Below are 27,394 nucleotides of genomic sequence, written 5' to 3'. Positions count from 1 at the left end.
TCATTTAGAACTAAAAAGAAAGAGTTCGACCAGTAACATCTGATTTTGTTTTTTCCAATACCAGATCTGGTTTACAATTTTTATCAATACCTTTTTCTCGCCTTTTCTTTGTAAAAAATTATAAGCGACGGAAAATATTTTCAAAAAGTGGCTTTTATTTTAACCACCCCTTCTGGGAGTTTTTATGAAGGAGGATTAGGATCAGGTGAAGTTTAGTTTAATTACAAGAATAAAGTCATGGTATTAGCAGAATAAACACATAATATTAATGTCCTTAAATTATGAAGAAAAAAATTGTTTTACAGAGAAAAAATAATGAGAAAAAGAGTTGACCAACTCAGCCATTGTGGTCCTTTCTTTTAAATAAACTCTGTTGTCTGCGCAATAGTTTCACACTGATGCTGACAATAATTTGATGTTCATGTGTTAAATAATGAAGTATAAATAATGAAGTATTTCCGTATCTGTAAAAGCAATAGATGCTCAACATTTTATTAAATTTTTTTAGGTAGGAATTGTTGTTAAATTACTACTTCTGTTTAATATTTTAGAATAAAGTCGTAAATATTATGACTTTATTCTAGTATTATCTCACAGCAACTTTATTTTTGCATTAAAATGTCCGCATTCTGATAGTATGACCATGCTTGTAATTTCAAAAAGACCTTAGCCTGCCCCTAATGTTATGTTGTAAAGTTGACCTGAACTCATACAGGCTGTAAAACACGCTTATTAAACAAGATGGGCAAGCTGACAACACTCTGAGCCACGGAAACCCAAGGAGTGAAAATCATGCTTACTTTCCAAAAATTCAATAAAAAAAGAAATGTGATTAATCAATAAAACTGATCAATCATCAAGCCCTATCTACTGCACTGATTTACTTTCAGAACTGATGAATCAGTGACAAACCCCCCCCAAAAAAACAATCGGTGTCCATTAACTGGTTTACCTGGAGTCTTGGGGTAGCTGTGGAAATGACCCTGGTCAGCAGCAGCAGCATGTTCACACGTGGCAGGAGTTCAGGACCGTTCTATAAGAAAACAAGGAGCACAGCAGGGCTTTCATCAGCCTTTAAACACAGAAAAGGCTGAGTGTAAAGGCTGTGCCTTTAAACGCTGTTTAAAGGAGATCCTAACACAAAACATGGTGACATGACAAAAATGGACTGAAAAGGGATTTCTAAAATGCAACCAAACAGAATTCACACAGCATCTACTGAGGCTGTCATAGAACTAAAAACAGATTAATAGTTGGGGGGGAAAAATAAACTCAACTAGGACTGAAACAATTAATCATCAACTAATTTAGTAATTAATTGTTAACTGGACTCAAAAAAAGGCCATTTGCTGGAAAATCGAGAAGTAATTAAGCTGTAAAAACTGTACAAATTATGTTCATATACAATTTGCAATAAAGACAAAAACCTTAATTGCCTTTTTATGTAACCATGTTTAGTCCATAACTCCTAAATGGAACAGTTTTAGCTTCTCCTGGTTAAAGGAATGCTATGTTGTAGCATTTTAGGAAACAGAACGTGTTTTTTGACTAAAAAAGGAACTGAATTGTTAATTTGTATCTTTTAATGTATAAAAAAGGCTTAAGTGGTGAAGTGAATGTGCCAAATTTTATCCGATTTTATTATGAGAGAAAATGAAAAAAGGATTCATAAAGTATCTATCTATCTATCTATCTATCTATCTATCTATCTATCTATCTATCTATCTATCTGCATATCTACCTAATCAACAGAATAGTTTCAGCTCTAATCTTAACTATGCTAATGTTTTTCTGGGTATGTAATAAGTGTGTTATCTTGTTATGATATACCCTAATCACATTTTTTTTGCTAACTATGACCATAATTAATGCAGTGAACAGACTTTTTTTTTTTCCAGAGACTGAACGGAAGGACGTCTCTACCTCGTCTATTGTGATGTCATCGCTGTCTGTGGCGGCCCGGAGCTGGGCGTGGACGTTAATGACCTGCAGCGCTCTGGTCATCAGGCCCTCCGTCTCCTCGGTGCTGCCTGAAGACTCCCTGAGCATGGCGTTGAGCAGGGGGAAGCAGAAGGAAAAGGCAGGTGCAGCCAGGGGAGCTGCATGTGATGGAGGAAGCAAAAAGTAACGGTACATCTTTTTTTTCTCACTAAAGTAACGAGTAGAGTGGTTGAAATATTCAAAAACAAGTCAGAATATCAGCTTGAATATATCGAGTGACGTATGAAGTCCACTTTAATTCATTTTTTTCATCCAAATCTAAAATTAACTTCAACGATTGCATTAATCCTTAGTTGTTATGATGGAAGAACTACTGTGCCAAAACTTTCTCCAGCTGAACAGAAACAAAACTGAAGTTATTATCTTTGGGCCTAAAGAGGAGCGAACCAGAATCAATGCACAGCTTCAGTTATTACAACTGAAAACCAGCGATCAGGCCGAAACCTGGGAGTAGTGATGGACTCTGACCTGAACCTTCAGAGCCACATTAAGACAGTCACAAAGTCGGCCTTCTATCACCTGAAGAACGTCTCCAGGATTAGAGGACTTATGTCTCAGCGCGATCTAGAGAAACTCATCCATGCGTTTATCTTTAGCCGCATTGATTACTGCAACAGCGACTTCACAGGTCTGACTAAAAAATCAACCAAACAGCTGCAGCTGATCCAGCACGCTGCTGCTCGGGTTCTCACTAAAACCAGGAAGATAGAGCACATAACACCAGTTTTAAAGTCCCTACACTGGAGCCCTGTAGCTCGGAGAATAGACTTTAAAATACTGTTGTTAGTTTATAAATCACTGAACGGTTTAGCATCACAATACCTTAAAGATCTGTTATTACTGTACCAACCGTCTAGACCCCTCAGATCTTCTGGTTCTGGTCTGCTCTGCATCCCCAGAACCAGAACCAAACGAGAAGAAGCAGCATTCAGCTTCTATGCACCACAAATTTGGAACAAACTTCCAGAAAACTGTAAAACAGCTGAAACACTGGGTGCCTTTAAATCTCAACTTAAAACCCACCTGTTTAGAGTTGCTTATGGCTAAATTAGGATTAGAGTGTGGGTTTTGATGTCTTTGATGTTTTTATGTTTTTACCTTTACTTTTCATCTATTTATTAATGTCACATACTGTTTTTATTTTTTTCTTTAATTATGTAAAGCACCTTGAAATGCTTTTCTGCTGAAATGCAGAAATGTGCATCAATCAAATACAATTTGATTGATTTGATTGATATAAAGTCAGGTTGTCTGCTGGTCATGTGTTTTTAACAGTTTTTGTGCACTTGCACCAGTCTGCCAGTAGGTGTCAGTGTACGGTGGGAAACAGTAGAAGCTGATTTGCAAATATTCCAATAATACCCATATGTCAGAAAACAGCTGTTCAACATGGAACTACATCAATGAAAATGTTAAAACAGATATAAAATTAACTTTGCAGTTATGAAATCTAAGAGTTTTGATTCAAAGCAAAAAAACAGAACCCCCCCAAAAAAACAGAATTAATGCTAAATAAAATAATTCCATCATTTACAATTCAGACATTTTTTCCACAAAAAAAAAGAGAAAAAAAATAAAAGAGTTCAGCCCAGCTCTACCTGCAGCCTTGCCTTCTCTCTGTGGGACGGTGTGGTCATACAACATCAGCACGGTGCGCTGGGTCGCTGTGTCCAGGTCCTCCTCGTCCCACGCCTGGTCCAGATCGCATTCTGGCTTCAGCAGCCGCAGAGTCACGTGACCCACAAGAACAGCTGCAAGGGGAGGAAAAAAAAAGACATGAACAGAGAAACAGAGGAAGAGAGGAAGGGAGTCCTGAAGGCTGCCTCCTACCCAGGTGGTGGAGGTGTTTGGGCATGAGGCCGACACCGATGTCCAAAAAGATCTGCTGGATGCGTGGAGCGGCGAGTGGGGACTGGAGGAGGGGCATTAGGACCTGGAGGACGGCGGGGAGCTCCCTGGTGATCTGAGGCGGTCCGGCCCTCAGAGTAGCCTCAAGCAGGCCCACCACACTCTGTAGCTCCACGTCCATCTGGAGGGAACCATACGGTCAGGTCAGGACAGGTCTGGTCCGGTCCGGTCAGGACAGGACAGGACAGGTCAGGACAGGTCTGGTCTGGTCCGGTCCGGTCAGGACAGGACAGGTCTGGTCCGGTCAGGACAGATCAGGGCCATTTGGAAAATAATCCTACCAAGCTGAACATTTTTATAGCAATCCATATCGATATCACAATATGAAATATCACTGTTTTAAAAATCTTTACTGTTCCCTGGTAATATTAAGGACAGAACATGGTTGTTTTTTAATTTAAAGATTTATTTTAGAGGATTAGGGCCACTGAGAAAAAAAAAAGAATTCTGATTTTTGATCTCAGAAGATTAAAGTCATAATTCTGAGATTAGCTGTTAGCACATCTGGATGTTATCATGCCGTTGCGTCAACCTCGCTGTGCGTGGCTCTATTCCATGTTTATCAAGGAAAAAATTTTCTGCAAAATTTATTGCTATCGTTTTATTGTCTGCTCTACACAAAAATAGAAATAAAAAAAATGAGGAATTCTCTTAAATATTATTTGTTGGATTGAGTGAATTTTGGACCATACCCCTTTGAGTTTTTTGCGAACAGCTGACTCCTTCTCCAGCTGGACCTGAATCATTTCCTTCTGCTTGCTGGTCAGCTGAATTTCCTCTTTGATGCCTTTTTTCTTCTTCATTTCCTGCAGAATTAAACAGAAGGAGGTAAAGCAGGAAAAAAAACTCACTTTCTGAAACAAACTAACTGCAGTTCACTCTTACCTCCTGTAGCTCCAGCTCAATGATCTGTTCCTTGTAGGAGTAGGCTTTATTTTCTCTCTTTATGTTCACCTTCTTGGTGTTTTCCTTCTGGGCGCTGCAGAACATAAACATCGATGTTATTGATTAATCAAACTTTCCGAGATTTAATATTTGGAAAACTGGGATTGTTGTTTCCCCCCCACTAATGCACGCTTTGTGTTTCCATAATTCATAGTGATGTCAGAGTGTCGAGGGCGGCCATCTTGTTTAATAGCCTGTTTTACTGCTTCTATTTATTTGGACTTTGAATTCAGATCAACTCTACTACAGCATTTTAAGGCCAGGCTAATATTACGACTTTATTTTCATAATTAAGCAATTTAAAAAAAGCAATACTCTGTCATGCAACTCACAGAAGGGAACTGAAAGTCACTTTTTGAAAATATATATTTTTTATTTGTAATTACTATTTTCAGAAAAAGTGAGTAAAAAGACCACAAAATTTTAATTGCAAGCCATATCACGCAGCCCTAAAAGCAGAAAGTACTTTGGAGTCCACCTAATATATCGGATGTGTGGGTGTGTGTGTGTGTGTGTGTGTGTGTGTTACCTCTGGATGATGCTGTTGTCGTACAGCTCTCCCTCAGGGGTGTGCATGATGGCGTACTCCTCCCTGGTGATGTGCAGAAGACTGGGCTGGGAGAGACCTTCCACGACGTGACTCATCACCCGCGGCAACAGCTTGTTTGGAGAGAGGACGCTCAGGGCGCCGACTGCGTTTTTCACCGCCTTGCAAGAAGAAACAAAATGACCAAATATTCACTCTGTGTGATGCCGTTTAACTATAAAAAATCTGTTATAGTTAGATCCATCTAATCTATGACTGTTCTAAGGAATTATTTTAGTGATTGAGTAATCAAATACAAAATTTGACCAAATAAAATATTGGTAAGTACTGCCATAACAGTAGTATTAATATTGGCTATAGATACTGGCCCACATTTTCGTGTCTGTGCATCCCTAATAATTCAAAAATTACAATTAACCTGTAACTATAACAGCTCACTTTTTGAGTCAACCCGGACAAAGACTGCAAAGGAATTTGAAATTATATTTAATGTAATAAAAACAAAAAGCAGCAGTCTCTCAAAAACATTTTATTCATTTTCAGATCCAGATTTTAATTTTCACCTTAAGGGATTTTAAAAATGGAGGAACACACAGTTCCAGGCTCATGTTAAAATGTTGCAGGTATGATTCAGAAATGAAGAGGAAGAGTCTGATCTCCTCACCTGGCTGTCAGCGTTGACTTGCAGCAGCTGTGGCAGGATAGCCTCCAGGTTCTTTTCAATCAGCTCTTCAGCTTTTATCTTCATGGAGGAGAGCAGGACGGGCCACAAGCCGGGCCGGGCGCTGACTGGAAGAGAGGCATGGGAACAGGGTCAACTCCATGTTCCTACCAATCTGCAGGGTTATCAACACAATAAGGCTGAAACGATTTATTGTGATGGAAAGACGACCGAAATGATCGTCAGCTAATTTAGTAATCAACTGATTGGTAACTGGAGCATACAGTTTTGCTTCGCCTGGTTTAAATTCCGTAAAAAAGAAAAATCTCCTATTAAGCACCTTTTGCCTTTTAATCAGTTCATCTAAAAAATAATCAACAGATCAGCTCTACACTGTATTGACGTTAAGTCAAGCAGACAGATCTGATTTTTTTAACATACAGATGTTTGGATTTTTAAGCAGCAGATGCATCCTTTGCTACAAATGATCAATAGTTCACTAATTATTGCATTTCAGGGAATAACATGTTTATTTTCTTATTTAAAAAGGAATTCAAAGACCTTTTATTTGTATTTCTCATTGTATAAAATAACCTTAAGTGGCTAAATCGGCAATGTGCTGATTTTTTTTTTTTTTTATCCAATCATCATCAGAAAACTTCATAGCTATTGCTAGCTGCGGCGCAACAAAACTGTGATCTTCAGAGGGATTTCTTGCCATACCAATGGAAGGATGATGAGTAACGATGAGGGTCTCCATGGCCATGTTCTCGGCTTCGATCGGGTCTCCCCATTGGCTGGCAGCGGAGCAAACCACACACAAAGCATCCAGTAGGACCCGAGGGGGGGTGTAGATGCGGCCCGGCTCTGTCGGCTCTCCTGACTCTGACACCAGAACGTCCTGGGGCAGAACCTGAACCGTTGGACAACACCACCAGAAATAATCCAGATAAGTGTCAAAAAGCACAAAATACCCAATACATGGATATCATCTGTTTTGATACTTTCTCTTAGGGGGTGCAGAGGAAAACGAGCTTCTTACTTTGTGTTTGTTGATGACGACACGCAGTTCTCCCAGAATGCCGTGGGCCAGACTGGACCCACCCAGAGAGGAGAGCAACTTCCTGACGGTCTGCTGCGCCCTCTTCCTCACTCGCCAGCTCCGAGACAGCAGCACCGCAACTGTGGCGTGATGATACATCCTGCAGAGCAGAGAGACACGTCGACCGGTCACATGACGAGAATCAAACTTCTACAAGCAGCATCCATTTATAAAACTCCTCTCTAATCTGGAACAAACCTCCAGAAAACTGCAAAACAGCAGAAACACTGACTACCTTTAAATCAAAGCTAAAAACTCACCTGTTTATAGAGTTGCCTCGGATTCATAATAACTGGAAGGTTGATCAATGTATTTGATGTGATGGTTTTGATAACATTTATTTAATAATTGGTTACTGTACTATGTTTTTTTATGGTGTAAAGCACTTCCTTGTTGCTTAAATGTAATATACAAATAAAGGCAAAAGTCAAGTTTTCTTATACTTTTCCGGTTCGATTCCCTGGAATTACGCAGGATGCATTCTCTTATGTCTTTGGATGCTATTTGACATACTTTGTAACTGTTTTCAAAGATAAACTTTATTTAAAAAAGGGACAACTCAAACATAAATGTCACCTTTTGATATGTCGTACATAAGCTGATTTACATCTGCAGTCAATTTTTTGGTATCTTACAAAATTCAAAACAGACTTCAGTTTCTCCATTTAAATATTAGTGTGCTTTTTTTTATTTTTTTAACTGTTTTTGGATGGAAACTTTATTTTTGTCCAGGCAGTGTAGTTTGACAATCAAAGCCATGATGACTATAAGTGTGTGCAGACAAACCGACAGACTCACTGTGATTTGCTGGCGTTGAGCCGGTGGGCGTGGTCCAGAAACAGCCTCTCACAGAGCTGCAGCACTGTGAGCAGAGCTGCAGACGCAGTGGAAAATCAAACGAGTCATTTTTATCAGTCCTGATTATTTCAAACGCTGCAGACTTCATCATTCTTACTGTCTTCGCTGCTCTGAGAGAGGAACTTCTCTGTGGTGAATAACGGTTTCTTCTCATCCAAGACCAGGTTCCAGAAGCTGCTGAATTTGGCCTCTGTGAACAGAAGAAGCCTCCATCAGTTTAAGCCCCGTATCGAAGCGCTGCGACGGAAACCAAACCTCACCTGCTTGTGTCTCAAGCAGAGCGAGTCGACTCAACAGAACCGAAGCTGCCACGCCCTCTGCGAGCAGGGCATGCTGGGAGTTCTGTGCCGCGGCTTTCTCCACCGCTTGGAGGAGGAGCGGGGTGAGGTCTGAGGACTGGGCCAGAGTGTCACCTGAGAGCCGGGGCGACAAAACGCTATGAGAAAACACCAGGGGACGGCGAGCGCATCCTACCTGAGCGACATGTACCTTTAAAGGCCCCCATCATGGTCTGGAGGTAGGCGTGGCGGACAGCAGAGGTGGAGGTCTTCAGGGTGAACGCTTTCTTAAACCAGTCCAGCAGAGCGGAGGGAACCTCCACGGTGAGGCGGCTGCTCCACTGAGACAGCACAGACACGGCGTGCACCAGGGTGCCTTCATGAACTGAACGACACACACAGGGACACCCGCTTCCAGATTCCACCAACAAAACACACCACTGACCTGACACACCCAAGTGAAGTTCCCCCCCACCCACCTTCTTCAAATCAAACAAAATTGGTGTCAAAAGTTTGTGCAGCAAATTTTTTTGTTTGTACCGCCATCATTTTAAAGATATTAAGAAATGTTTCCATTGGTCATGAAAAGTCTACTGATCTGTAGAAGGTGGGGGTGGACGCGTGGGGGGCTGCTTGACCTTTCATGACCTCTGGATACATTTCTTAATATTTTTAAAATGTCAAAAACGAACATTTTTTGCAGCACAAACGATTGACACCAATTTTGTCTGACTTGAAGAAGGTGGGGGGGACAACGTCACCTGACCCAGAGGAGACCAACAGCAGCCATACCTTCCTGTTGCAGGTAAGGGATAAACATCACAGTGACAGCGGAGCTCAGAGTCTGGCTGGAGGTTCCTGACACAGCGTGGTGGCTGCAGCTGGAGATCCCTAGGAGACAACAACCAAGTCTGCTCTCATTTACACACTTGGACAGAAAAAGACCCAATATAATCCCAGGATGAACCTTTAACTGGAGTACATTTAGTCAGTAGGAATATAATCTAATGTTGGGGAATGTTTTTTAACAGAATCACCACTTGCAGCCAAGACCTCGAACAAAAACCTTTAAAGTAAATGAAGCTTATGATAGATTTATTTTAAGTAGATTAGAGGTTAAAATCGGAGTTTTTCATACCAGATTCAAATTTCATCGATTTCTTATTTCTTCTCTGAACATTTGTTTTTACAAATGACAGAAAATATTTTTGGAAAAGTGGCTCTTATTTCAGTCGTCCCTTCTGCAAGTCCGACGGCAGAGTAGTAAGGCCAGGCTGCGAGAATTTTTGACGCAATTTTACCAGACGAAGGTCCTAAAATTACTAGAAAAAAAAAGTTATTTTATTGAGAAAAAAGATTCAATAAAGTTAGCAAAATCTGACACTAGCAACTCAGTTGGTTTGATACTTTCATCTAAATAAACTCAGTCATCTGCTCAATAGCACCAAAGTCTTCCTATTGGCAATAATTAGATGCTTTGTACGCTTTTATCCTCATATGTCATACAAAATTTGAGCTAACTTGTAAAATGTTGCAAAAATAACTAAAAAGTGAATTAGGCATATTTCTATTTACTGGTTTGGAGCAAATCAACCAGCTAACACAAAAAGTGTGATTTCATCAGATGCTGGCTTTACTTGTTGCTGTAATAAAAAAGATGTAGAGGTCGAAACCTAGCATCCTCCCTTGGAGGTTTGGACTTTGAAATTTTCAGAGAACGTAAAACATTCGTCATTTTGAATTATGCCGCTTCCATCAACCTTCTCCAATGCCACATGTCAAAACGCCCAATAAAAAACATAATCAGAAACACAAATATTGTTGCATCTTATTGCAAACAAATGCACACTTAAAGTTTCTCACCTGACAACACGCTCATTTTCTGGGCAACGACGGTGAGCTTTCCTTCAGACCCTGCAGCCACAAATGAACATATTATCCCCACAAAGCCAAACAAGTTAGTAAATTATCCCAAACGGAGCAGAAAATAAAATGCTGACCTCCAATTATCTTGAAAAGGTGAGTGACGATGTCCTGCACTGCGGCGGCGTCGCTGCACTGCTGTGCCAGGTTCTGCATGGCCTTCACAGCTTCCTCCATCAGCTGGGCGTTGTTCGCCTTCAGCTGGCCTAAAACACGAGACGAGACACTAAATCAACAATAATCGACAGGTTTCACTCACCAGATGCTTTATTTTTATTTTCCATGTGATAAAATTGTTTCACACTAGAGTCTTACTTGCTATGGCCTTTCCGATATCCATGGCATACTGACTCAGATCTAGAGTAACAGCAGATAGCAGGCAGGAAACGGCTGAGGAGACACAAACAGCCTGTTAGTGACCGTACGGGTTTTCCACAGTATGACTGAAGTGCTGCAAAGATGCTACATCTTAAGTATTTTTGGTCTAGTTTCTAGTGTAAATATCTTGGTGCTTTGGAAATAAGACAAAACTAACTCACAAGTAACTTTGGAGCAAGATATAGGAGGTTGTTTTAAGTCAATAATTCCTTAAAGGGGTGGTATTATGTGCTTTCCAGCCATATAGTGACAATCAAGTGTTATCTTTTTATAACATTCAGTTGTTATAAAAATCCTCCATATCAAAGAAATGTCACTTCATAATTTCACGCCTTCCAGCAGATGTTTGCCAATTGCTGCTGGCTAGTCTTAAGGAGTTGAGTGGGGGAGTTACTAAGCTCGGTCCACCCAGGTGTCTTGCACAGCTGAATGGTTGCCATGGGAGATTAAAGGATTTCTCAGACATGAATAACAGAATCAAAGCAACACTCCGAATGTTTTTGATGAGTGAATGACGTTATAACATGATGTAAAGCTCAGAAAAGAGGATTTTACAGAATGCTGCCCCTTTAATATTGATAAAAAAGTATTAGTTCCGCTGGCAGGTTATTTCACTTATAACATTGGAGAAATATCTTAAGAGTTAGAATTCATTGTTTGTCACTGTTCACATGTACAATGAGATTAAAGCTAGCTCCAAAACAGTGCAAACAATGTAAGAAATGCATACAATATAAACATGGTGATACCTTGCTCAGGAGCACATTGACATGTGGCAGGAGGAAGCTGGAATTGAACCTACAACCTTCAGATAACAAGACAACTACTCTACTCACAGAGCTAGTCGCCCCAAAATGAATAATTGGCCAGAGGAACTAGTACTTTTTCATCAGTATTAAGAAATTATTAACTTAAAACAAGCTTCTATTTCATGTTGAAAAGTTAGCTGTAAGTTAGTTTTGTCTTATTTCAAGTGCACTGAGATATCTTCACTAGAAACTAGAGCAGAAATCCCTTAGATTTCTGCTCTAGTTTTCGCAATGAGGCCTCACTCTGCATGGCGTTCTCTGGACTGCGCAGCATGGTCTTCTGCAGGGCGGGCAGCAGCAGCTCCTTGAACTCGGAGTGGGTGACGTGGCGCAACAAGGAGCTGCTCTTGTCCAGAACGTGTTGCTGCGGTTTGGTTTTGCTCATCAGGACCAATTTTAAGTAGAGGTCCAACAGCGCGCTCTGTAAAACACGGGAGACGGCTGGCTGTTTATTTTAAAGACTGGAATCATGCGAGAAGCTACAGGTCGCGGCTAAACGATCCCACCTTGTGTTTCTCTATTGTAGCTTTGTCCTTCTGAGTGCTGCAGAAATCCAGGCACACCCCCAGCAGGGGCAGCACTGCGGGGCTCGGCTCCAGGGTCAGCAGGGTGCTGATGTAGTGCTCAACCAGTCCAGGCTTCTGCTGGAGACAAAACAATCAGTCCAACATTCCTCTGGTTGGTATGCTGGTTGTAGGATCACAAATGGAGATCAGCGACCACAACTTATTATGTCTTACACAACAGCTGCTGCTGTAAGTCTTTCAGCCACTGGTAAATTCCACCAGTGGGCTCTAAAATAATCAGGCATGCTGCGGACAGCCACATCTTAAGAGTGAATCCCGTTCACTGTAACTATAATTATAGAAACACACCGAGTTTATTACTGATGTTAACATAACGCTTGTCTTGTATTGCCTCAATACCAAAACATTAAGCGACGAGGCCAGGGGTTCGGCCGATTTTCGTGAAAAAGTGGTGATCGGCGATCATTGGCTCTTAATGCCGATCACACAAACCGATCACCTGCTTCTCATTTCCCAGCCTGCCTGTGCAGCTGGTCTCCTCTTTCCTTCACACTGCGCAAACGCGCAGCAACAAATCCTAAGCGATGTGGAACTATAACGCACTGAGTGAATGGGGAAGTTTGCGTGTTGTGGCGGAAAATTGAAGCACGTCAAAATGCATCAACACAACGAAGCTAATACGACATAAAATCAATGGCATACTTGACGGAGTTTGGCTACATCGAGGCTCACTGCAGTAAAAAAAAAAGATGATCAGATAGCAGGTAAAGCAGCGCACAGCTACAAACACTCACCCGGATTAGCATGACAGTGAGAAATCGAAACAAATAACCCGCAAAATTATTTAAGTCTTCGAGCTGCGATGTAAGACGCTGGTTCTGTTCTCGCTGTTGAACCGCTGCTACGCGCTACAGGTAGTAATATTTCAGACGGAGCGCCGCTTCTGTTCCACCTGGTAGTGACTCTCACACCGAACCTCTGCTTAAAGCTGCAGCATCTAACCTAAAAAAATACATTTTACATACGTATTAAAACTTTCGCTAACATGAGACAGATAATCGCTAAAAAAATTATCGATCTCCTCCCTGCTCTGCATAATTACTCCGCTCAGTCAGAAACAGCCAATCAGAACTAGCAGTAATCAGCTAGCCGCCATGCTATCAGGAAGGTTTCATACAGTAACTCAGGATTGTTTATTGTAATGGATCCTGTATTTGCCTTTGAATGTTAAGTTTTATACTTGAATTTTTTTGGCAATGTTGAGAGGTTTTATTTTTGCTCTTTGCATTATTTAGCCTCTTCAGAGCCTTCATATGTCATCAGTCTGTTAAAGATAGTATTACCGATAGCAGTACAATTTGCACAATGCCTGTTTTGTTTTGTTTTCTTCTTGGAAAAAGTTATTAAAAACAAGTTTTTGTCTAAATTAAGGTGAATTCATGGTTCCTTTTTCTTCATAATGTAACTGGTACTGTTTATGATTAAAAAAAAAAAAAAAAAAAAATTATGTGATCGGTATCGGTGATCGGTATCGGTGATCGGCCCTCATGGGTGATCGGTATCGGCAGGAAAAAACTTGATCGGCACATCTCTAATATATATATAAACACATGCCTCATTTTATCCATTTATAACATGTTGGATTTATGTTAATGTGAATTCAGAGACATAACTTGGATTAAGAAAAATTTTAAAAAGTACCAAAAATGTCTCAATCAGATCTCTCACGTTGTGACCTTTGCCCTACCCACGTATGTTTAACAACTTCAGCTAAACGGAAATATATGAAGAAAAGAAAGCTCACTCACTTCTCCCCAGAGGTGGTAAAGACTCTTGAGGCTCGATTTCTTGGCTGTGGTTTTGGCTCCACCGACCACCTCAGCCACCAGCAGGCTCTGAACCTCCACCTTTAGTAAATGAGAGCAAGTTTCCTGGTCAGGTACAACATCATTTAGCACATTCACTTAGTTTGGCTCACAAAAAAAGACCTCTGACCATTTTCTTCCAGACGGGTCCTTCTCTTTTCTCGGGAGCTGAAAACACTTTAGGGATTAACAGGCAGGTCCAGGACAGGCCGATGAAGGCAGCAGAGCCGCTGCTTTTACTGCAAACACAACCAGGCCCAGAATGAGAACAATGAGCAGCAACGGCAAAAATTTCAATATAGGCATGTGTTCGTTGTTCAGTTTAATTTTATCTCAACTTAGCAAAAAAAGAAAAATGTATGAAAACAGATGTGTTCTGTTAATTATTTAATTGTTGTAACCTGACTTCTTGGAAGTAAAATCTGTTTGTTTGACTTTAAAAGAAGCATGATGATGTGGGGCGAAATCTCCTTCAATGGAAAAACGAGGCAGGTCGCAACAGAAGTGAGCCATAAATTTTCTCTTCCCCATTGCTACAGAAAGCTAGCAAAAACGCTACGTAGCAAAAAAGCTAGCTAGCAAGTATATATTAGCAGCTAGTTAACGACTTGACTCGAATCGCAGAACAGAGTGAAAACTACATATAAGGGATTAAATAGTCTTGCCATGACATAATTTAAGATTTTGATTAATGTATTTAAGGTCAAATTACATTTACCTATGTCTGCTGCTCAACTCAAAAATACATTTCTGTTACAAACATGACAGAATTTAAAGGGACATAAACAGACCCTGCAACAGTAAGAGATGAGCTATAAAGAAGAACGAGTTTGAGGCTCCAACCTTGGCTCCCCATTTTTGCTGATGACTCCGCAGTTGAGGAGGCCCTGGAGGATCCCGGCCACCAGGACGTCAGGCTGACTCTCAGCCAGCTGGCCGATGACGGACAGCAGCTCTCTGCGTGACGCAGCATCTCTGAACAACACAGGAGGAAATAAGATACAAACACTACAGAGTAAACAGCATCACAAAAAGAATAAAAATAAAAATAATAAAAATAAAGTTTTGGGTGACAACACAAGCCTACCGATATCTGTGTGGTGTGAGGCAGAAGAGCTTGCACAGTCCTTTGACAGCAGGCTCTGGTAACTCTACAACAGAACAATAAAGAGAGTATTTTTTCCTGACGGAGGCTCGTTCTGAACCAGCTTGGAACAAAACAGATGACGAAACAACACAAACGTCCTCACCTTTACCCTTCAGGCACTGTTTCAGATCGCCGTATATCTGCTTGCGCTCCTTAACGCTGGCTGTGGTCACTTTTACAGCAAATTTCTTAAGGGTATCCGAAACCTGGAGGGAGAATCACGTCGACAATTAAGAATTTACATATCACCATGTCATGACAGTACAATATGAGACAGATATCTATGAAAAGATCAAACTCCTCCACATTCGCTCAGTGCTTCTAATGCCATCTGAAGAAATTCACCAGTCAAAAACAACCAATCAGAGCCAGGAGGACGGTCTTAGTGCTGTCAATCATCCTTGTGAATGCACTGCTAAATGGGTTAATGGCAGAGAAACAACACACTGCTACAGGAAGGCCGTTTATCTGCTGCCATTGTTGGCCATATGTAATGTAGCAAAGATTGACTTTTTTCATAGATTGTGTGTATCATACCACACTGTCAATGATATATTGACAGTTTTAAGAAAATATGTAAAAAAAAAAGAAAACAAAACAAAAAAAAGTTACAAAAGTTGCATACTGCAGCTTAAAGCAGGGTGCATAACACTAATTTTTACAGTTTGAATTGTATCGTGGGGAATAATCCATTATGGTGATAATGTACCTCTGAATGAAGTTCAGTGTGATTTGGCTCAGCCTCCACTGAAACATTTCAGTGAAGAAAAAATTATATTGAGGTCTGGTTTTCTTATGTCAATTCTTAGTTTAACCTCTTTCATGAGTTTTGGCAACTCATAAAAGAGCAGCAAAATGCGCAGCAAGTTTATTGATAAGGGATATTAGCTCTGAATGCAAAAAGAGTGAATGGATTATACAATAAACCCAATTGGGACATCAAATATTCAACTATTATTTGATAGAAGTGAATCAAAGTGCATGATGTGGCTTAATATTTACATAACAAATGCTGAGAGCCTAGAGGCCACTTTATAGGATATGCTTTGTCTTGTTGTTCCAATATTCCAATCTCTGTTTATTTAAATCTTGGGAATAAAATCAAATCAATAAAATCAAGAATAAAGTCACAACGATAAAGTCACTTGTCATTTATCAGTGCTTGTATTTTCATGAATCAACAGGGAATTCGGGAACATTTTAAATCAAAGCACAAGCACTGTAACAACATTTTGTAATTTTAAGCATTTAGCTTGCTGAGAAACATGATTCTTCTCCTAAGTTGAATATTTCTAGATGTTTCCTTCAGGGGAAAAAAAAAGTCACAGGTTTGATACCAAACTCCCATGTTGCCTGTGTGTGTGTACCTCAGCATTTGCTGAACTTATTAAAATGCTCGTTGGTAGTTCTGATAGGGGGGCGTCACTGACTGTAGGCATTCCTTTCTTTACTGTCCACTTTTACGAGTTTTATCCGTTGAGGATAAAAACAGCGAGTTTTCGCTCTGATAAGGCAGTTTAGAAAAGCAGGTGTGTTAGCGGGCCACAGCTGTGTTCAGACAGCAGTCATGCTGGCAGCAGCAGTCACATTACTGAAGCTACACGTAGCGCTCAGCTAACAGCCTGCTAGTTAGCCGCTGCTAACTTCTCTCAACGTTCCTCCATAAATTGCTGAACGGGCCGAAGCGTTCAGTCAAAACCAACTCAGTTTGTTAAAATCTTGCTTTCCCTTGAACTTAGTGAGCGGCCACAAAGCTTTTAGGCTGTATTTAAATATTCAACCACACAAACCTGCGTGTCCGCTGCCATAACGCCGGTCTTGTTGCAGGAAGGACTTGTTGATATCGCTTCCGGGTCAAAACTGCCAACCATCCCCGTTTTCCGCTAGGAGACTTTTTTTTTTTTGGTGGGGAGGTCATGCTACAGTTGGACCTCCTCTCTCCTTCCCCACCAAAAGTTTTTGCTGTGGCACAAATGTGATTTGCAAATGCTGAAGTTTCAGTTTTAGACTGTGTTGATAATCCACAGTGAGTTAGTTCTGATCAGATCTATTTAGTTAACTGCACAAGGAATGAATCTGGTCTGGAATGAATGAGATTCAAACCTTCCTTCTGTTTCTCAGTGTAGCACTCTGCCCTCACAAATCATGCTCTAAATAAGAAAAGTGTCTGCACACAAACAAAAGATTTGTTTCTACATTGTTGTTTATGACTGTGTAACCTGATCACCGCAGATGTCTTGAGTTAGTAGCCCTGCATCAGTGATTTGGCTGGTCGGGATGTTCAGTCTGGACGATAAATCTCTAGAAACTGGCTAGGAACAGAGCTGGCTTGGGCTTGATAATTGATATAGGTCAAACTTCCTTTCACTATTCTGATGACCCTTTCTACTTTGGACCTCTGATGTTTCGTCAGAGGCCTGAAGTAATTTTTACACCAAGTCAGTAGACTTGAGTAGTTTTGATCGGTGCATGAATCAGTAGCATCCCAGCTGTCTATGCTAAAAGCACTTCTCTCACTCAAAAGTTAGTGCTGTTGTATGAAAAATCTATTTTCTTTGTTTGTTTGACGAGACAGGCTAGTCTTACTCCATTTCAGTATTCATCATCAGAACAGTGGAAGCTGGTAAACAGTGCACCTGAAATCAATTAACATGGGCTGCGCAGTTAGTTCTATCAACAATCAACAGATTTGTTTGAAAGTATTGTCTTCTTGTGCTGAAGAAATTATTGCAAAGAACATTTAAGTTAAAAGAGCAACTTTCCAGGTCAAGGACTTCTTTGGTTGCAGAGAAGGTCAAAGGACGGTAAAGAGAGTCCCGTCTCTTCTTGAGGCAAGTGCTGCCAATGCTGCGCTTGCTCAACAATGAGTTTGTCACACAGTTTAGGGAGAAGACTTTTGTGGCTGTACTGAAGCTACTTTTAAGACAAAACACAAATATCAGCAAATCTAGAGCAGATGTACAGACTGGACAGCAGAAGACTGGTGAAAACCTTGTTATACTGAAGAATTCACCTATTAATGTTTTTGGCCATCAGAAATTGCAGTGTTAAGTGAGTAATTTTTTGGGTATTATGCCCACTTCTGTTTAGAACAAATTGAAAAAGCTATTCAAAGAGATGTACCTGCTCATAAAGTACATTAAAAACTCAAAGATTTTGTATATTTTAGACACTAAATCATGGTTAATGGAACTGGCATGATAGCAAATATGAGTTACTGTCAGGAAAAATGTAGGAAACAGAACTTTAATAGATTAAAGTTGGAAAACATGGCTACCCTTGTCAACCATGACATTGTTTCATCAACAAAAAAACGTCATCCATTGTTTGGTGTTAGCTCCATGACAAGTGAAGGTTATAAATTGCATATATGAGTAAAAACACATCTTCACAGGCACAAGATTATAAAAATATTTAATTTTTAAGACAGTCACTTCAACTCTCTCTGTAGCACCGTCTCTCTGGCACAACTTGTAATTTCCTATTTGGCTGAAATCTCTGACTTACAGATTTAAACTTTCATTGCATTTTGATGTACAATATTTCTTCATTAGGCTAATATTGCGCACAAAGATTAGTATAATGTTTGCATGACGCAAAAAAGTTATGATCATGACTTGCAGTAAATATATTAACCACCAGGGGCTGCTGTTTATCCACGTTTTTAAGTCGACGTGTTTTGCGATACGTACTGTACATGATTTTTTTCTTGCATGCAAATGTGGGGCAATTGTAAAAACTTTGCTATTATTTTTACGATTGAAAATATAATACAATAAAACCAAAGAATAAATAAAATAACATGCACAAATTATGGCATATTCTGTTTTCTGGCATCCTTCTTAAAATGATTTCAACAGGAGGTGGAGGATGATGTCTGCAGATGAATAGGTGGTGCAACCTTAACAGATCATTATGAAAGTGAGATTTAGCAGAGAAGACATGTGGAAAACATCTTGAAAGCTTTTAATCAAAATGTAAACTGCTTTTTCCTTTATTTGGAGGTTAAGAAGAGTTTTATTTTAAATGAAAATCTAATAGAGCAATAAGTTGTACCATATCAGTAGTAGATGTGATAGAGGGAAGACTGGGAAACATATTTCCATAAATATTTTTTTAGCATAATAACATCACATCTTGCAGCAGAGTCTCGCACATACAGCTCGTCGTCTCCAGGATCTTTGCTGTCCAGGATCAACCGTCCTTTAGCTCATTTATTTTCCTCTTTCAGCTGTCAGGAAGCTTTTGCTTTTCATGCTATCCTATAACGGCAAAGATGATAAGTCCCAAGACAACAAGTCCTGCCACCACACCGATGCTGATGAAGATGATTTTCATCTTCTTGTTGGACATTTTTTTCTGCTGCTTCAACTTGCTGGCTTTTTTTTCAAAAACTTTACCCTGGAAAAAAAAAACACAAACAGAAAAACACATGTTGAAATATGTTCCATTGTTTAGTACTCATCAATATTTGTTACAGGGATGCAAGTTATCAAATGAGATCATCTAAAGTTGATTGAGCTTATTTATAAACAATTAATTGATAAGTGGGGATTTTCTTAAAAACCGGAGTTTTCTTGGGCCCACAGTCTTTCCATAACATAAAGGGCAAAATTTATGATGAATAAAAAAAACATATTACATTTTAGCATTTTTATGTCAGCTGTATTAAGTACCGACTGAATAAACATAAAATTATTTTCTCACATGATAAACTTAGGTTTCTGTTTTGTTATATTAAAAAAAACACATCTCTTAAGTTGCTGAATAAAAAATAAAAAAAAAGGTGAAAAGAATTAAATATTGTGAACAGATGTTCATACAGAAGTATGGTCATGAAGTGCTCTAACTCACCACAGCCCTCAAAATTAATTTTGCTAATTGGAATCATGTTTTGTTTTTGTTTTTTTTCCATCATGATGCAAGTTTTCTCTGTTATGAACCCCAGCTTTCTGTCATCACACTCCAGTATTCGCAGCACATTAATAATTTTCGAATGAAAAGTTGATGATTCGTCATCATGCAGCACAGTAATAAGTTAATGAGCTTGTTGGGTGTTTATATTTCTAAAGAGAAATGCACGAAGTGCAATTTTCATGCCCCACTGGAGACTGTTCGGACTGGTTCTCTTTCTCGTCCTGCTGTGGCCCCGCCATCTTTGTTTCTGTATCAACCGGTTCCATTTAAGGATCTCCAGCAGCACCCTCTGCTGGATGGCACCAATTTTAATCTAATAAATCATTAATTAATCTATTGTTTGCATTCCTAATCTGCTTCCAAGATCATAAGTGAGTGTGGTCGTCTTCATTTTCAAATAGTTCTTTCCACATCACAATCCCTGCCTACAGCCATTACGACACACTGACTGGGTTTGAAGCGTGGCTGTTAGTCTGGAAAAAAATAAAAACTCCATGAGGAGAAATGTTTTTCAGGCATTTTTTGCCTTTAGTATCCAATAAACTTCATACTAACGCAGGCTCACACCACTGAGGTCAATAACACAGACATGATGTTCCCACAATGCACAGCAGTGCACACAGTTGAGCATTTTTCCAGTGGGATGAAAAAGCAGATGTGATCACCGTGGGGATTTATTTATATTCAAGAGGCACACTGTCACATCACGGGGGCCAGGAAAGGAAAAACAAGGACAGGAAAGTTCTCCAGCATAAAATCTGCCTCGACTGACACTTTGCAGAGACAGCTGCTGGATAACTGCTCTCCTTTGAGGCCCAAGCACCCAACATCAGGAGCTCTATCTTTGTCTTCATTTATACTTTGTGCTGATTTTATTCTAGACTTGCCCATACATGTCTGAGAGAGAGGTTGAGAGAGCCTTTTATAAACCATTATTTGTTTTGCGCTATGTTTGAGAGAGGACAGATAAAGGAGTTTAGTACGGCGCTGTGAAAAACAATTTGGCCCCATGGAGATTTATGGTCTCCGTGGGGACAAAAGATCAGCTCCTATCATAAACAGACATACGTATCTGAGACATGTCTGAACATCAACAGAGAGTCAGATCAAACAGAACCACAGAGAGACAACAAACTGTAAAACCTAATGTTTCTTAAGATTTGCTTCAGCAGTTCGTTGGAAACCAAATAACACACCGCCTTGCAAAAGTATTCATATCCCAGAAACTTCCTGTTGCATGACTTTGACATTTAGTTGGGGTTTTAAGTGAGGGTAGAGTAGAATTGAAAGGTAGAAGGAAAATGAATTATATTTTTCAAAATTTACAGATAAAAATCAGATAGGTTTAGCCTTCCTGAGTCTTTGTAGAACCGCCTTTCATTGCAAGTTCAGCTGCAAGTGATTGGTAGATGTATCTGCCAAATACCCTGACCGAGAGCATGCGTGTACAGCTATTTAAAGAGCTTCCTACAAAAGGATTGTTTTACTTTGACTGGGCCAGTGAACATGCTTTAGTCTGAACCATCCCACCGAACCTCTCACAGTGTATTCAGGGTCATTGTTCTGCTGGAAGGTGAATCTCTACCCCTGTCTAAAGTCCACTGCAGCCTATAAAAGGTTTCGTTTCATGGTTGCCTTTTATTTAACTCCATGTATCAACTCTGATAAGCTTTCCTCCCTCAGCTGAAGAAAAAAAAATATTTCCACATCATGATGCTGAAACCACTCGGTTTGATGGTGACGCTGGTCTGCAGGCTGAGGTTTAGGGTTGTTTGCAGTGTTTTCAACTGCAAACAAAATTTCTTCAAGTTCTTTTTCAACAGCTACTTACTTCTTGAAACTGTTCCCTGAAGGGGCAGCGCCTCCCATGGCTGCAGCCTCAGTCACCCGTCTACTCGTGTCTTATGTTGTTTGTTTTTTTGGATTCTTTTGGACGGGGCTGTACTGAAATATCAATTTCTCCACTGGGAGACTAAGGAAAGTATTATAATTCTTCTATATATGTGGGCATGAACTGATGCATGGTAGGTTTAAAATGTCCCAATGCAAATAATATTAATAGTAACAATAAGATATTTTATTTCTAATGCCCTTTATATCTTGAGATCTCAAAGGTCTACATGTTATTAATGTTGAAGCTCCATATTGTCCAATTTCCTGGGCTCCTGTCCCTGTAAGGTCTTTCTAAAGTCTGGCACAGGGTAGCAGAGTAAAGGGGCTGAATATCAATACAATCTTAACTTTCTTCAGCTTTCTTGAGGGTTGTGCTTGTCACACGACAAAATGTAAAAATACTGAAAGGGTGTGATCACTTTTATAAGTCTCCAGCAGCGTGAACCACAATCGTACGTGTTTTTTAAGCTTAAATTTCTGTCTTCTGCTTTCTTTCTGCCGTTTTGCTGTTCTGGAAGCTCAAACCCAGAGTGTCCAGTAACACAGGAGCAATGGGGCAACGTGGGAATGATGTGACCTGCTCGTCGACCCCCGGACGTAGGCTGGCCTCGTGGCACGTCCTGGAATCTCTGCGCCGTACCCAGGGAGACCAGCCTGTTTCATTCATCTTAGCAAACAATAGGAAATACCTTTCTAAACATAGCACCGTTTTTACACAGTCAGGATGTAAATTGTACATTTGTTTTCCACCCCAGCTCCACCTACGACATATTTATAGACATTGATATTGCACGTTAATTACTCCCATGACGAATTTACTTCTGAGAAAAAGAAACATTCATTAGCGGCCCAAACAACGGTGTGGCAGCCATGATGGGTTTTCCAGTTGGACGGCGCCTCCAGCAGCTATACCTTCTCCAGCAGATCCTCGGCCTGCTGCTCCAGGTCATTCAGTTTGCCGGATCGCTCGTCAGCTTTTTTCATGTTGTCCAGCATGATGTCCTTCACCTGCTCCACCTCCTCTTGCGTCTGCTCCAGGCGGCTCTTCCCTTCCTCCTGGAACGTAGAAATAGATGGGAATTTAATGTCATTTAGAACAACTTTTAGGTTGGTGTGACAGTGATAATGGGTGTTTGTGGAAGGATTGAGGTCATAAACAAGCCATGATGCTCCTTATGTTTTGGGGAAAACAAAGGATTTGGCATCATGGCTGGAAGTCACTCAGATCTGCTGTGAAAGTCAGCTTCAGCGCCACCAGAAAGGACTCGCACCCTTTCCTTTTCTCACATTTTGCTGTGTCGCATATGTTTCCAAAAACAGATTTGAACATTTATGTTGTTCAAGATCTACACAAAAGATCATAAACTGAAAGGCAGAACACAGCTACTTAGGAAGACCTGCAAATGTCTATAGTACCTGAAGTTGTCCAGTCCATCAATATTCAAATCATTGGTTAATATTCAGGAATTGTTCACCACTGTCTGAGTTCCAGAGTAGGGGTATAGATCAACTTGAAATTCCAGAAGTTCCTAAGTACTTTAAAAACCTCTTAAACAATTTACATTAGAAATACTTTTCCCCAACAGACAAGAAAGCCTTAAAGAATTCAAACAAGAAGTTATGAGCTATGAAGCTAAAAGGAAGACAGACTTCCAGGCTGATGAAGAATGCATCCGATCAACAGAGCGATCTAGAAGAAACAAGGTCAGGGCCGAAGCAGGATATTTCAACAAGAGGTTTCACCTCAGAGTTATTTGTTTCCTGCCTGCTTTCTCCTTCACATTTGCCCTCTGAGCCGTGACAGGAAGGCACAATCTGACAAGGTAACAGGAAGAGGAAACCAGCAGTCAGAGAAGCACACTGACACACTCAGCATCTCACTGTTCTTCGTTTTGACTCGTTTTAATCAACATGCTCCATTTCCAGCCTCTCATCTGGCTGAAGAATCCAGTTAAACCAGACAAATGTGCTTGTCATCAGAATCTGCTGCGGAGTGATGTTTATCTACTTCTATCTCCTACCTCCTATATCTTCTATCCTCATCAAAACGTGACAAACAATAGCGTGTGTTTAATGCTCAGTCGTTCTTAACACAGGAACTGCTGCCCAGACCTTCCTTCCCTCACTCCCTTCCTCATAACTGGCAGAACCAGTTTTAACTTTGTGTTTTAAGGATGGAGTTATAGCCGTCACACAGGATGGGTGACGGCTTCTTTTTTCCTTGTCGTTCCCTCTTGATTTGCATGCTTTTAATCAAATTTCATTACTTAGCGATCCGAAAGGGACATTGGTTTGGTAAGAAAAACCAAAGTCAGAATTTATGCAGTGCCACTGTACTGTCATGTAACTACTTAAGGTGACACAAGCAGAAAATAGCACATAATAGTGGTGATTAGCCACAGAAACCAACCCAAATATGAACAAAATTAAACAAAAAATATCCTGCTGACTATTAATGTAACCTGTGATTAAGGTATTTCAGGTCAACTTATTGCTTTTAAATTGATTTAAGAAATTTTACAGACTAAATTTTAGACACATATAAATAGTAAGCTAGCTTTTCCATAGCTAGATACCATCTAGCAAAGGTATATTAGGAACTAGCTAGATACAGCCGCAACCAGCTGAGGTTATGTGGTACCAAGTTGCGTTGAACTGAAAAGTTCAGAGTAATTTGATTTCTTCTCACATTTAAGTTCCAACTTTAGAAGTTAATGAAACACAGCATCAGCACTTTTTCCTGCCTCACTGTTGTCTGTTGGAATTCTCAAAAAATCAAAAAATAAAAAATTGACCACAGCACCACTCTTTCAAGGTGTTTCCGATGAAGCAAAAATCATTTTTGCTTGTAGGTTCAAAATTCTAGACTGCTGCTGCTCTAAATCAATTCTTAATAATTTAAATAAAAATTCTTCTGAGAACCATAAAAAGAAACCACAGTGTGGAAACCATAGTCAGAGAACCCGTATCACAGTCGCATAAAGGAGATGCTATGCTACCACCAGATGGTTTTTTCATGCCTCTTGTGATGTCATCAGCTCAAATCCACACACTGACATATAATGCAGCTTTCCACTGTAACAAATCGGGTTATTGCACTTTAATTTGGAGACAAATGAAGAAATAGATTCAGTTGACTTCATCGGGTCTTGTTTCTTTCACCAGCCCACACCACTTTAAGAGTTTTGCCCACCGCATAGAAAGCGTTGGAAGACATTCTAAAAAGAGTTTTACAAAAATAAAATTTCCGTCCAGTCTAATCTCCTTGGTAAATTCAAGCTGTTTTTCCTTTAGCCAAGCTGCCCAACCTTAGGTTGGCATTCACTTACCATGTCTGTTGTTGGCAGGCTGTGTTGGAGTCAGAGCTATAACTGCGTCCCGAGCATTAAAGGTCGACTAAAGTCAAATTTATAAAAACAGGAAACGCAGCATACTCGTCCTGCGGTTTGGAGCTAACGACTGAAATGAAAAAAGAAAAAGAAAAGAAAAGAAACGCCCCAAATCGTGGTTTACTCTGTTTTTTCTTCGTTCGCTTTCAGCAAAGTGTGACTGTTTTCCCCCAGTCAAAACTTTCGATTCTCTCAGCTGCTGCTTGACGTCCCTGCTGTCTTATGAGGCGTTCAGGGTATTCCCGGAAATTTGCCACTTAGAGGAATTTCCGGATCTCCCTCGTTCTCCTCTGTCTCTCTTCTATATGAACTCAAGCGATGAACTTAAATAGCCTTTCAGTCGCTGCCATCTCAAATTACAACAAAGCAAAGATACACACGCCGACACAGTCAGTTCTGTAAAAACATGTTTTGCTGCGTTTTGAAAGGCATTAACAACACATTATTAGCATAGTAGATGAGATGTAAAGCATTAACAGAGTTTATCTCAAAGTAACACAACATAAATATATCCTGCAACATGTATTCATTCTAATGAGAACACTAAGGTATATGACACTACAAGGAATTAAATTAAATTTAGGTGACAACATAAGAGCAAGACTACAATTAAAAATACGTAAGTCAATACATCACAGAATACACTGATGAAATATATATTAATAATGAAACTAAGTAATTATAACATTGTTATTTAGACTATATTTTACAAAGAGCTCCAACCATTGGTTCCTGGACTAGCAACAGGTTTTCGGTCCAGTCGTATTGAGGTGCTAATCAATCAGTTATGTGTACTAATTTTTGTGGTGTTGACAAGTGGGGTGTATGAACAGTTTTATTTTTGAAAAACACAAAAGCACCTGCATACTTCCCTAAATCTGGTCCAACAGCATGTTGTTGCATTTGTGTGAAAGATGCCAAATTCTCCTTTACCTGGTGCACAGAGTCACCTGGAAGAGCAAAGGTAGGGAAACCCTGACATTGTAGAAACTCAACCAGTTCAAGAAATTTAACTTGAGCAATATAATCTGATTTTTTTATTATTATTTAAAGATCAGTAGTTTTTTTTTATTAAGTGTTTTATGAAGATATTCCAGGTATCTTTTACTTTTTGGATTTTTCCTTCAGATTGAAGAATCTCTCAAAGGCTATTCTTCAGCTTGTGACGTCATCGTCCGTATGTGGCAGAGCAGAAAGTTTTCAACACTGCCTAGGACAATAATGTGAGCTTTTCTACAGACAATTCTGCAGTGCTTGCAGAAAAATTATACAAAAATAATTGGGGGGGGTTTCTGTAAAAAAAAACAAAAAAACAAACAAAAAAACCCCCCTGTAATTGTAATTATTTTAAATAATAATAAAAAAAAACATTTAAAAGGGACAGTATTATGTAAAATCGACTTTTTTGAGCTTTACATCATGCTGTAATGTTACTCCGTCATCGAAAACATTCCTAGAGTGTTGCCTTGATTCTTTCATGTATGATTGAAAAATCCTTGCATCTCCCTTGGCAACCATTCAGCTGTGCAAAATGCTTTGGGGCTTAGCGGACGAAGCACCTCCTCCAAGCTGCAGTTTTCAAGCCACTGAGATTCTGCTTTACACAGCTCCTCTACCCCAAGACTTCCCCGATCAGCTCCTTTCAGACTATTGCAATTAGCACCTGGTGGAACTAAACATCAGCTGAGCTCATTATAGGAGCTACTTCTCAGTGAAACACTGAGAAGTAGCGTAGTATAACCCTTTATCTATGTTGTGATCAGTGGCGCAACTGCACATTATTCAGGTGGATGCAAAAAAATAAATCGGCCCCCCCCCCGAAGGAAGGCTGAAGGAGCGTGGAAAGCCTGTGTTTTCCAGCCAGTAACTGGTGCCTGACAAGTGTTGCCTCATAAATAACATAAGGAACATGGTGCATGTCAAAACTGGAGTGAAAACATCAGAACATGTTTTAAACTATTGAAACAGATTTTTGCTCAGTGTGGATTTTGCTCTAGTGACTTCGTAGTGTTACAACGAAGCCACTAGATGAGTTACCATCTGTAGTCACTGAACATGTGATGTCATAAAAGCCCCACCACCCTGAAACTACTCCCCAAAAAGAACTGAAACCTCTATGCCTCCATCAGCAGAAGCAGCTGGATGCAGTTTTTTCGCTTTTATCTCCTTCATGCAGCTGGAGCACCAAACCTCAAAGTTGTCCCCCAGCTCATTGTCTGGCACACCGTCCCCGTCTTCACGGCCCA

General features: G+C 40.0%; 2 protein-coding genes across 3 annotated transcripts in view; both read right to left on the bottom strand.

Annotated features, from left to right (window-relative positions):
- Positions 1 to 16,892, bottom strand: part of gcn1 (GCN1 activator of EIF2AK4) — a 39,183-nt gene extending 22,291 nt beyond the window's left edge. The window contains exons 1-26 of one of the 2 annotated variants that reach the window (XM_008417276.3): positions 16,740 to 16,892; positions 15,053 to 15,155; positions 14,890 to 14,953; positions 14,646 to 14,777; positions 13,933 to 14,041; positions 13,746 to 13,844; positions 11,917 to 12,054; positions 11,654 to 11,831; positions 10,539 to 10,613; positions 10,301 to 10,429; positions 10,164 to 10,214; positions 9,093 to 9,191; positions 8,512 to 8,685; positions 8,283 to 8,435; positions 8,120 to 8,212; positions 7,963 to 8,038; positions 7,105 to 7,264; positions 6,786 to 6,975; positions 6,066 to 6,190; positions 5,384 to 5,562; positions 4,795 to 4,888; positions 4,602 to 4,715; positions 3,832 to 4,030; positions 3,600 to 3,752; positions 1,924 to 2,099; positions 953 to 1,033 (exon numbers count right to left, since the gene is read on the bottom strand). In XM_008417276.3, the coding sequence (XP_008415498.1) occupies positions 953 to 1,033; positions 1,924 to 2,099; positions 3,600 to 3,752; positions 3,832 to 4,030; positions 4,602 to 4,715; positions 4,795 to 4,888; positions 5,384 to 5,562; positions 6,066 to 6,190; positions 6,786 to 6,975; positions 7,105 to 7,264; positions 7,963 to 8,038; positions 8,120 to 8,212; positions 8,283 to 8,435; positions 8,512 to 8,685; positions 9,093 to 9,191; positions 10,164 to 10,214; positions 10,301 to 10,429; positions 10,539 to 10,613; positions 11,654 to 11,831; positions 11,917 to 12,054; positions 13,746 to 13,844; positions 13,933 to 14,041; positions 14,646 to 14,777; positions 14,890 to 14,953; positions 15,053 to 15,155; positions 16,740 to 16,820 (3,225 nt within the window). In that variant the 5' untranslated portion in view covers positions 16,821 to 16,892. The remainder of the gene's footprint in view (positions 1 to 952; positions 1,034 to 1,923; positions 2,100 to 3,599; positions 3,753 to 3,831; positions 4,031 to 4,601; positions 4,716 to 4,794; positions 4,889 to 5,383; positions 5,563 to 6,065; positions 6,191 to 6,785; positions 6,976 to 7,104; positions 7,265 to 7,962; positions 8,039 to 8,119; positions 8,213 to 8,282; positions 8,436 to 8,511; positions 8,686 to 9,092; positions 9,192 to 10,163; positions 10,215 to 10,300; positions 10,430 to 10,538; positions 10,614 to 11,653; positions 11,832 to 11,916; positions 12,055 to 13,745; positions 13,845 to 13,932; positions 14,042 to 14,645; positions 14,778 to 14,889; positions 14,954 to 15,052; positions 15,156 to 16,739) is intronic. The other variant, XM_008417277.3, reaches the window with a different exon arrangement.
- Positions 16,893 to 18,346: 1,454 nt separating this feature from the next.
- Positions 18,347 to 25,429, bottom strand: vamp5 (vesicle-associated membrane protein 5). Its single transcript, XM_081611290.1, has 3 exons — positions 25,089 to 25,429; positions 22,672 to 22,815; positions 18,347 to 19,350 (listed from the first exon to the last, which is right to left on the bottom strand). The coding sequence occupies exons 1-3, from the start codon at positions 25,089 to 25,091 to the stop codon at positions 19,207 to 19,209; spliced, it is 291 nt and encodes a 96-aa protein (XP_081467416.1). The 5' UTR covers positions 25,092 to 25,429; the 3' UTR covers positions 18,347 to 19,206.
- Positions 25,430 to 27,394: the final 1,965 nt, after the last annotated feature.

Source organism: Poecilia reticulata, chromosome 9 (genome assembly GCF_904066995.2).
Source record: "Poecilia reticulata chromosome 9, P_reticulata-male-v2, whole genome shotgun sequence".
NCBI classification, from domain to species: domain Eukaryota; kingdom Metazoa; phylum Chordata; class Actinopteri; order Cyprinodontiformes; family Poeciliidae; genus Poecilia; species Poecilia reticulata.
This window is presented reverse-complemented; position numbering and strand designations above follow the sequence as displayed.

Excerpts from the sequence above, each read along its gene's own strand:
- vamp5 (XM_081611290.1), bottom strand. Across the intron at positions 19,351-22,671 it reads CCGAGGATCTGCTGGAGAAG|GGTAAAGTTTTTGAAAAAAA; the intron begins GTATAGCTGCTG and ends TTTTTTTTCCAG.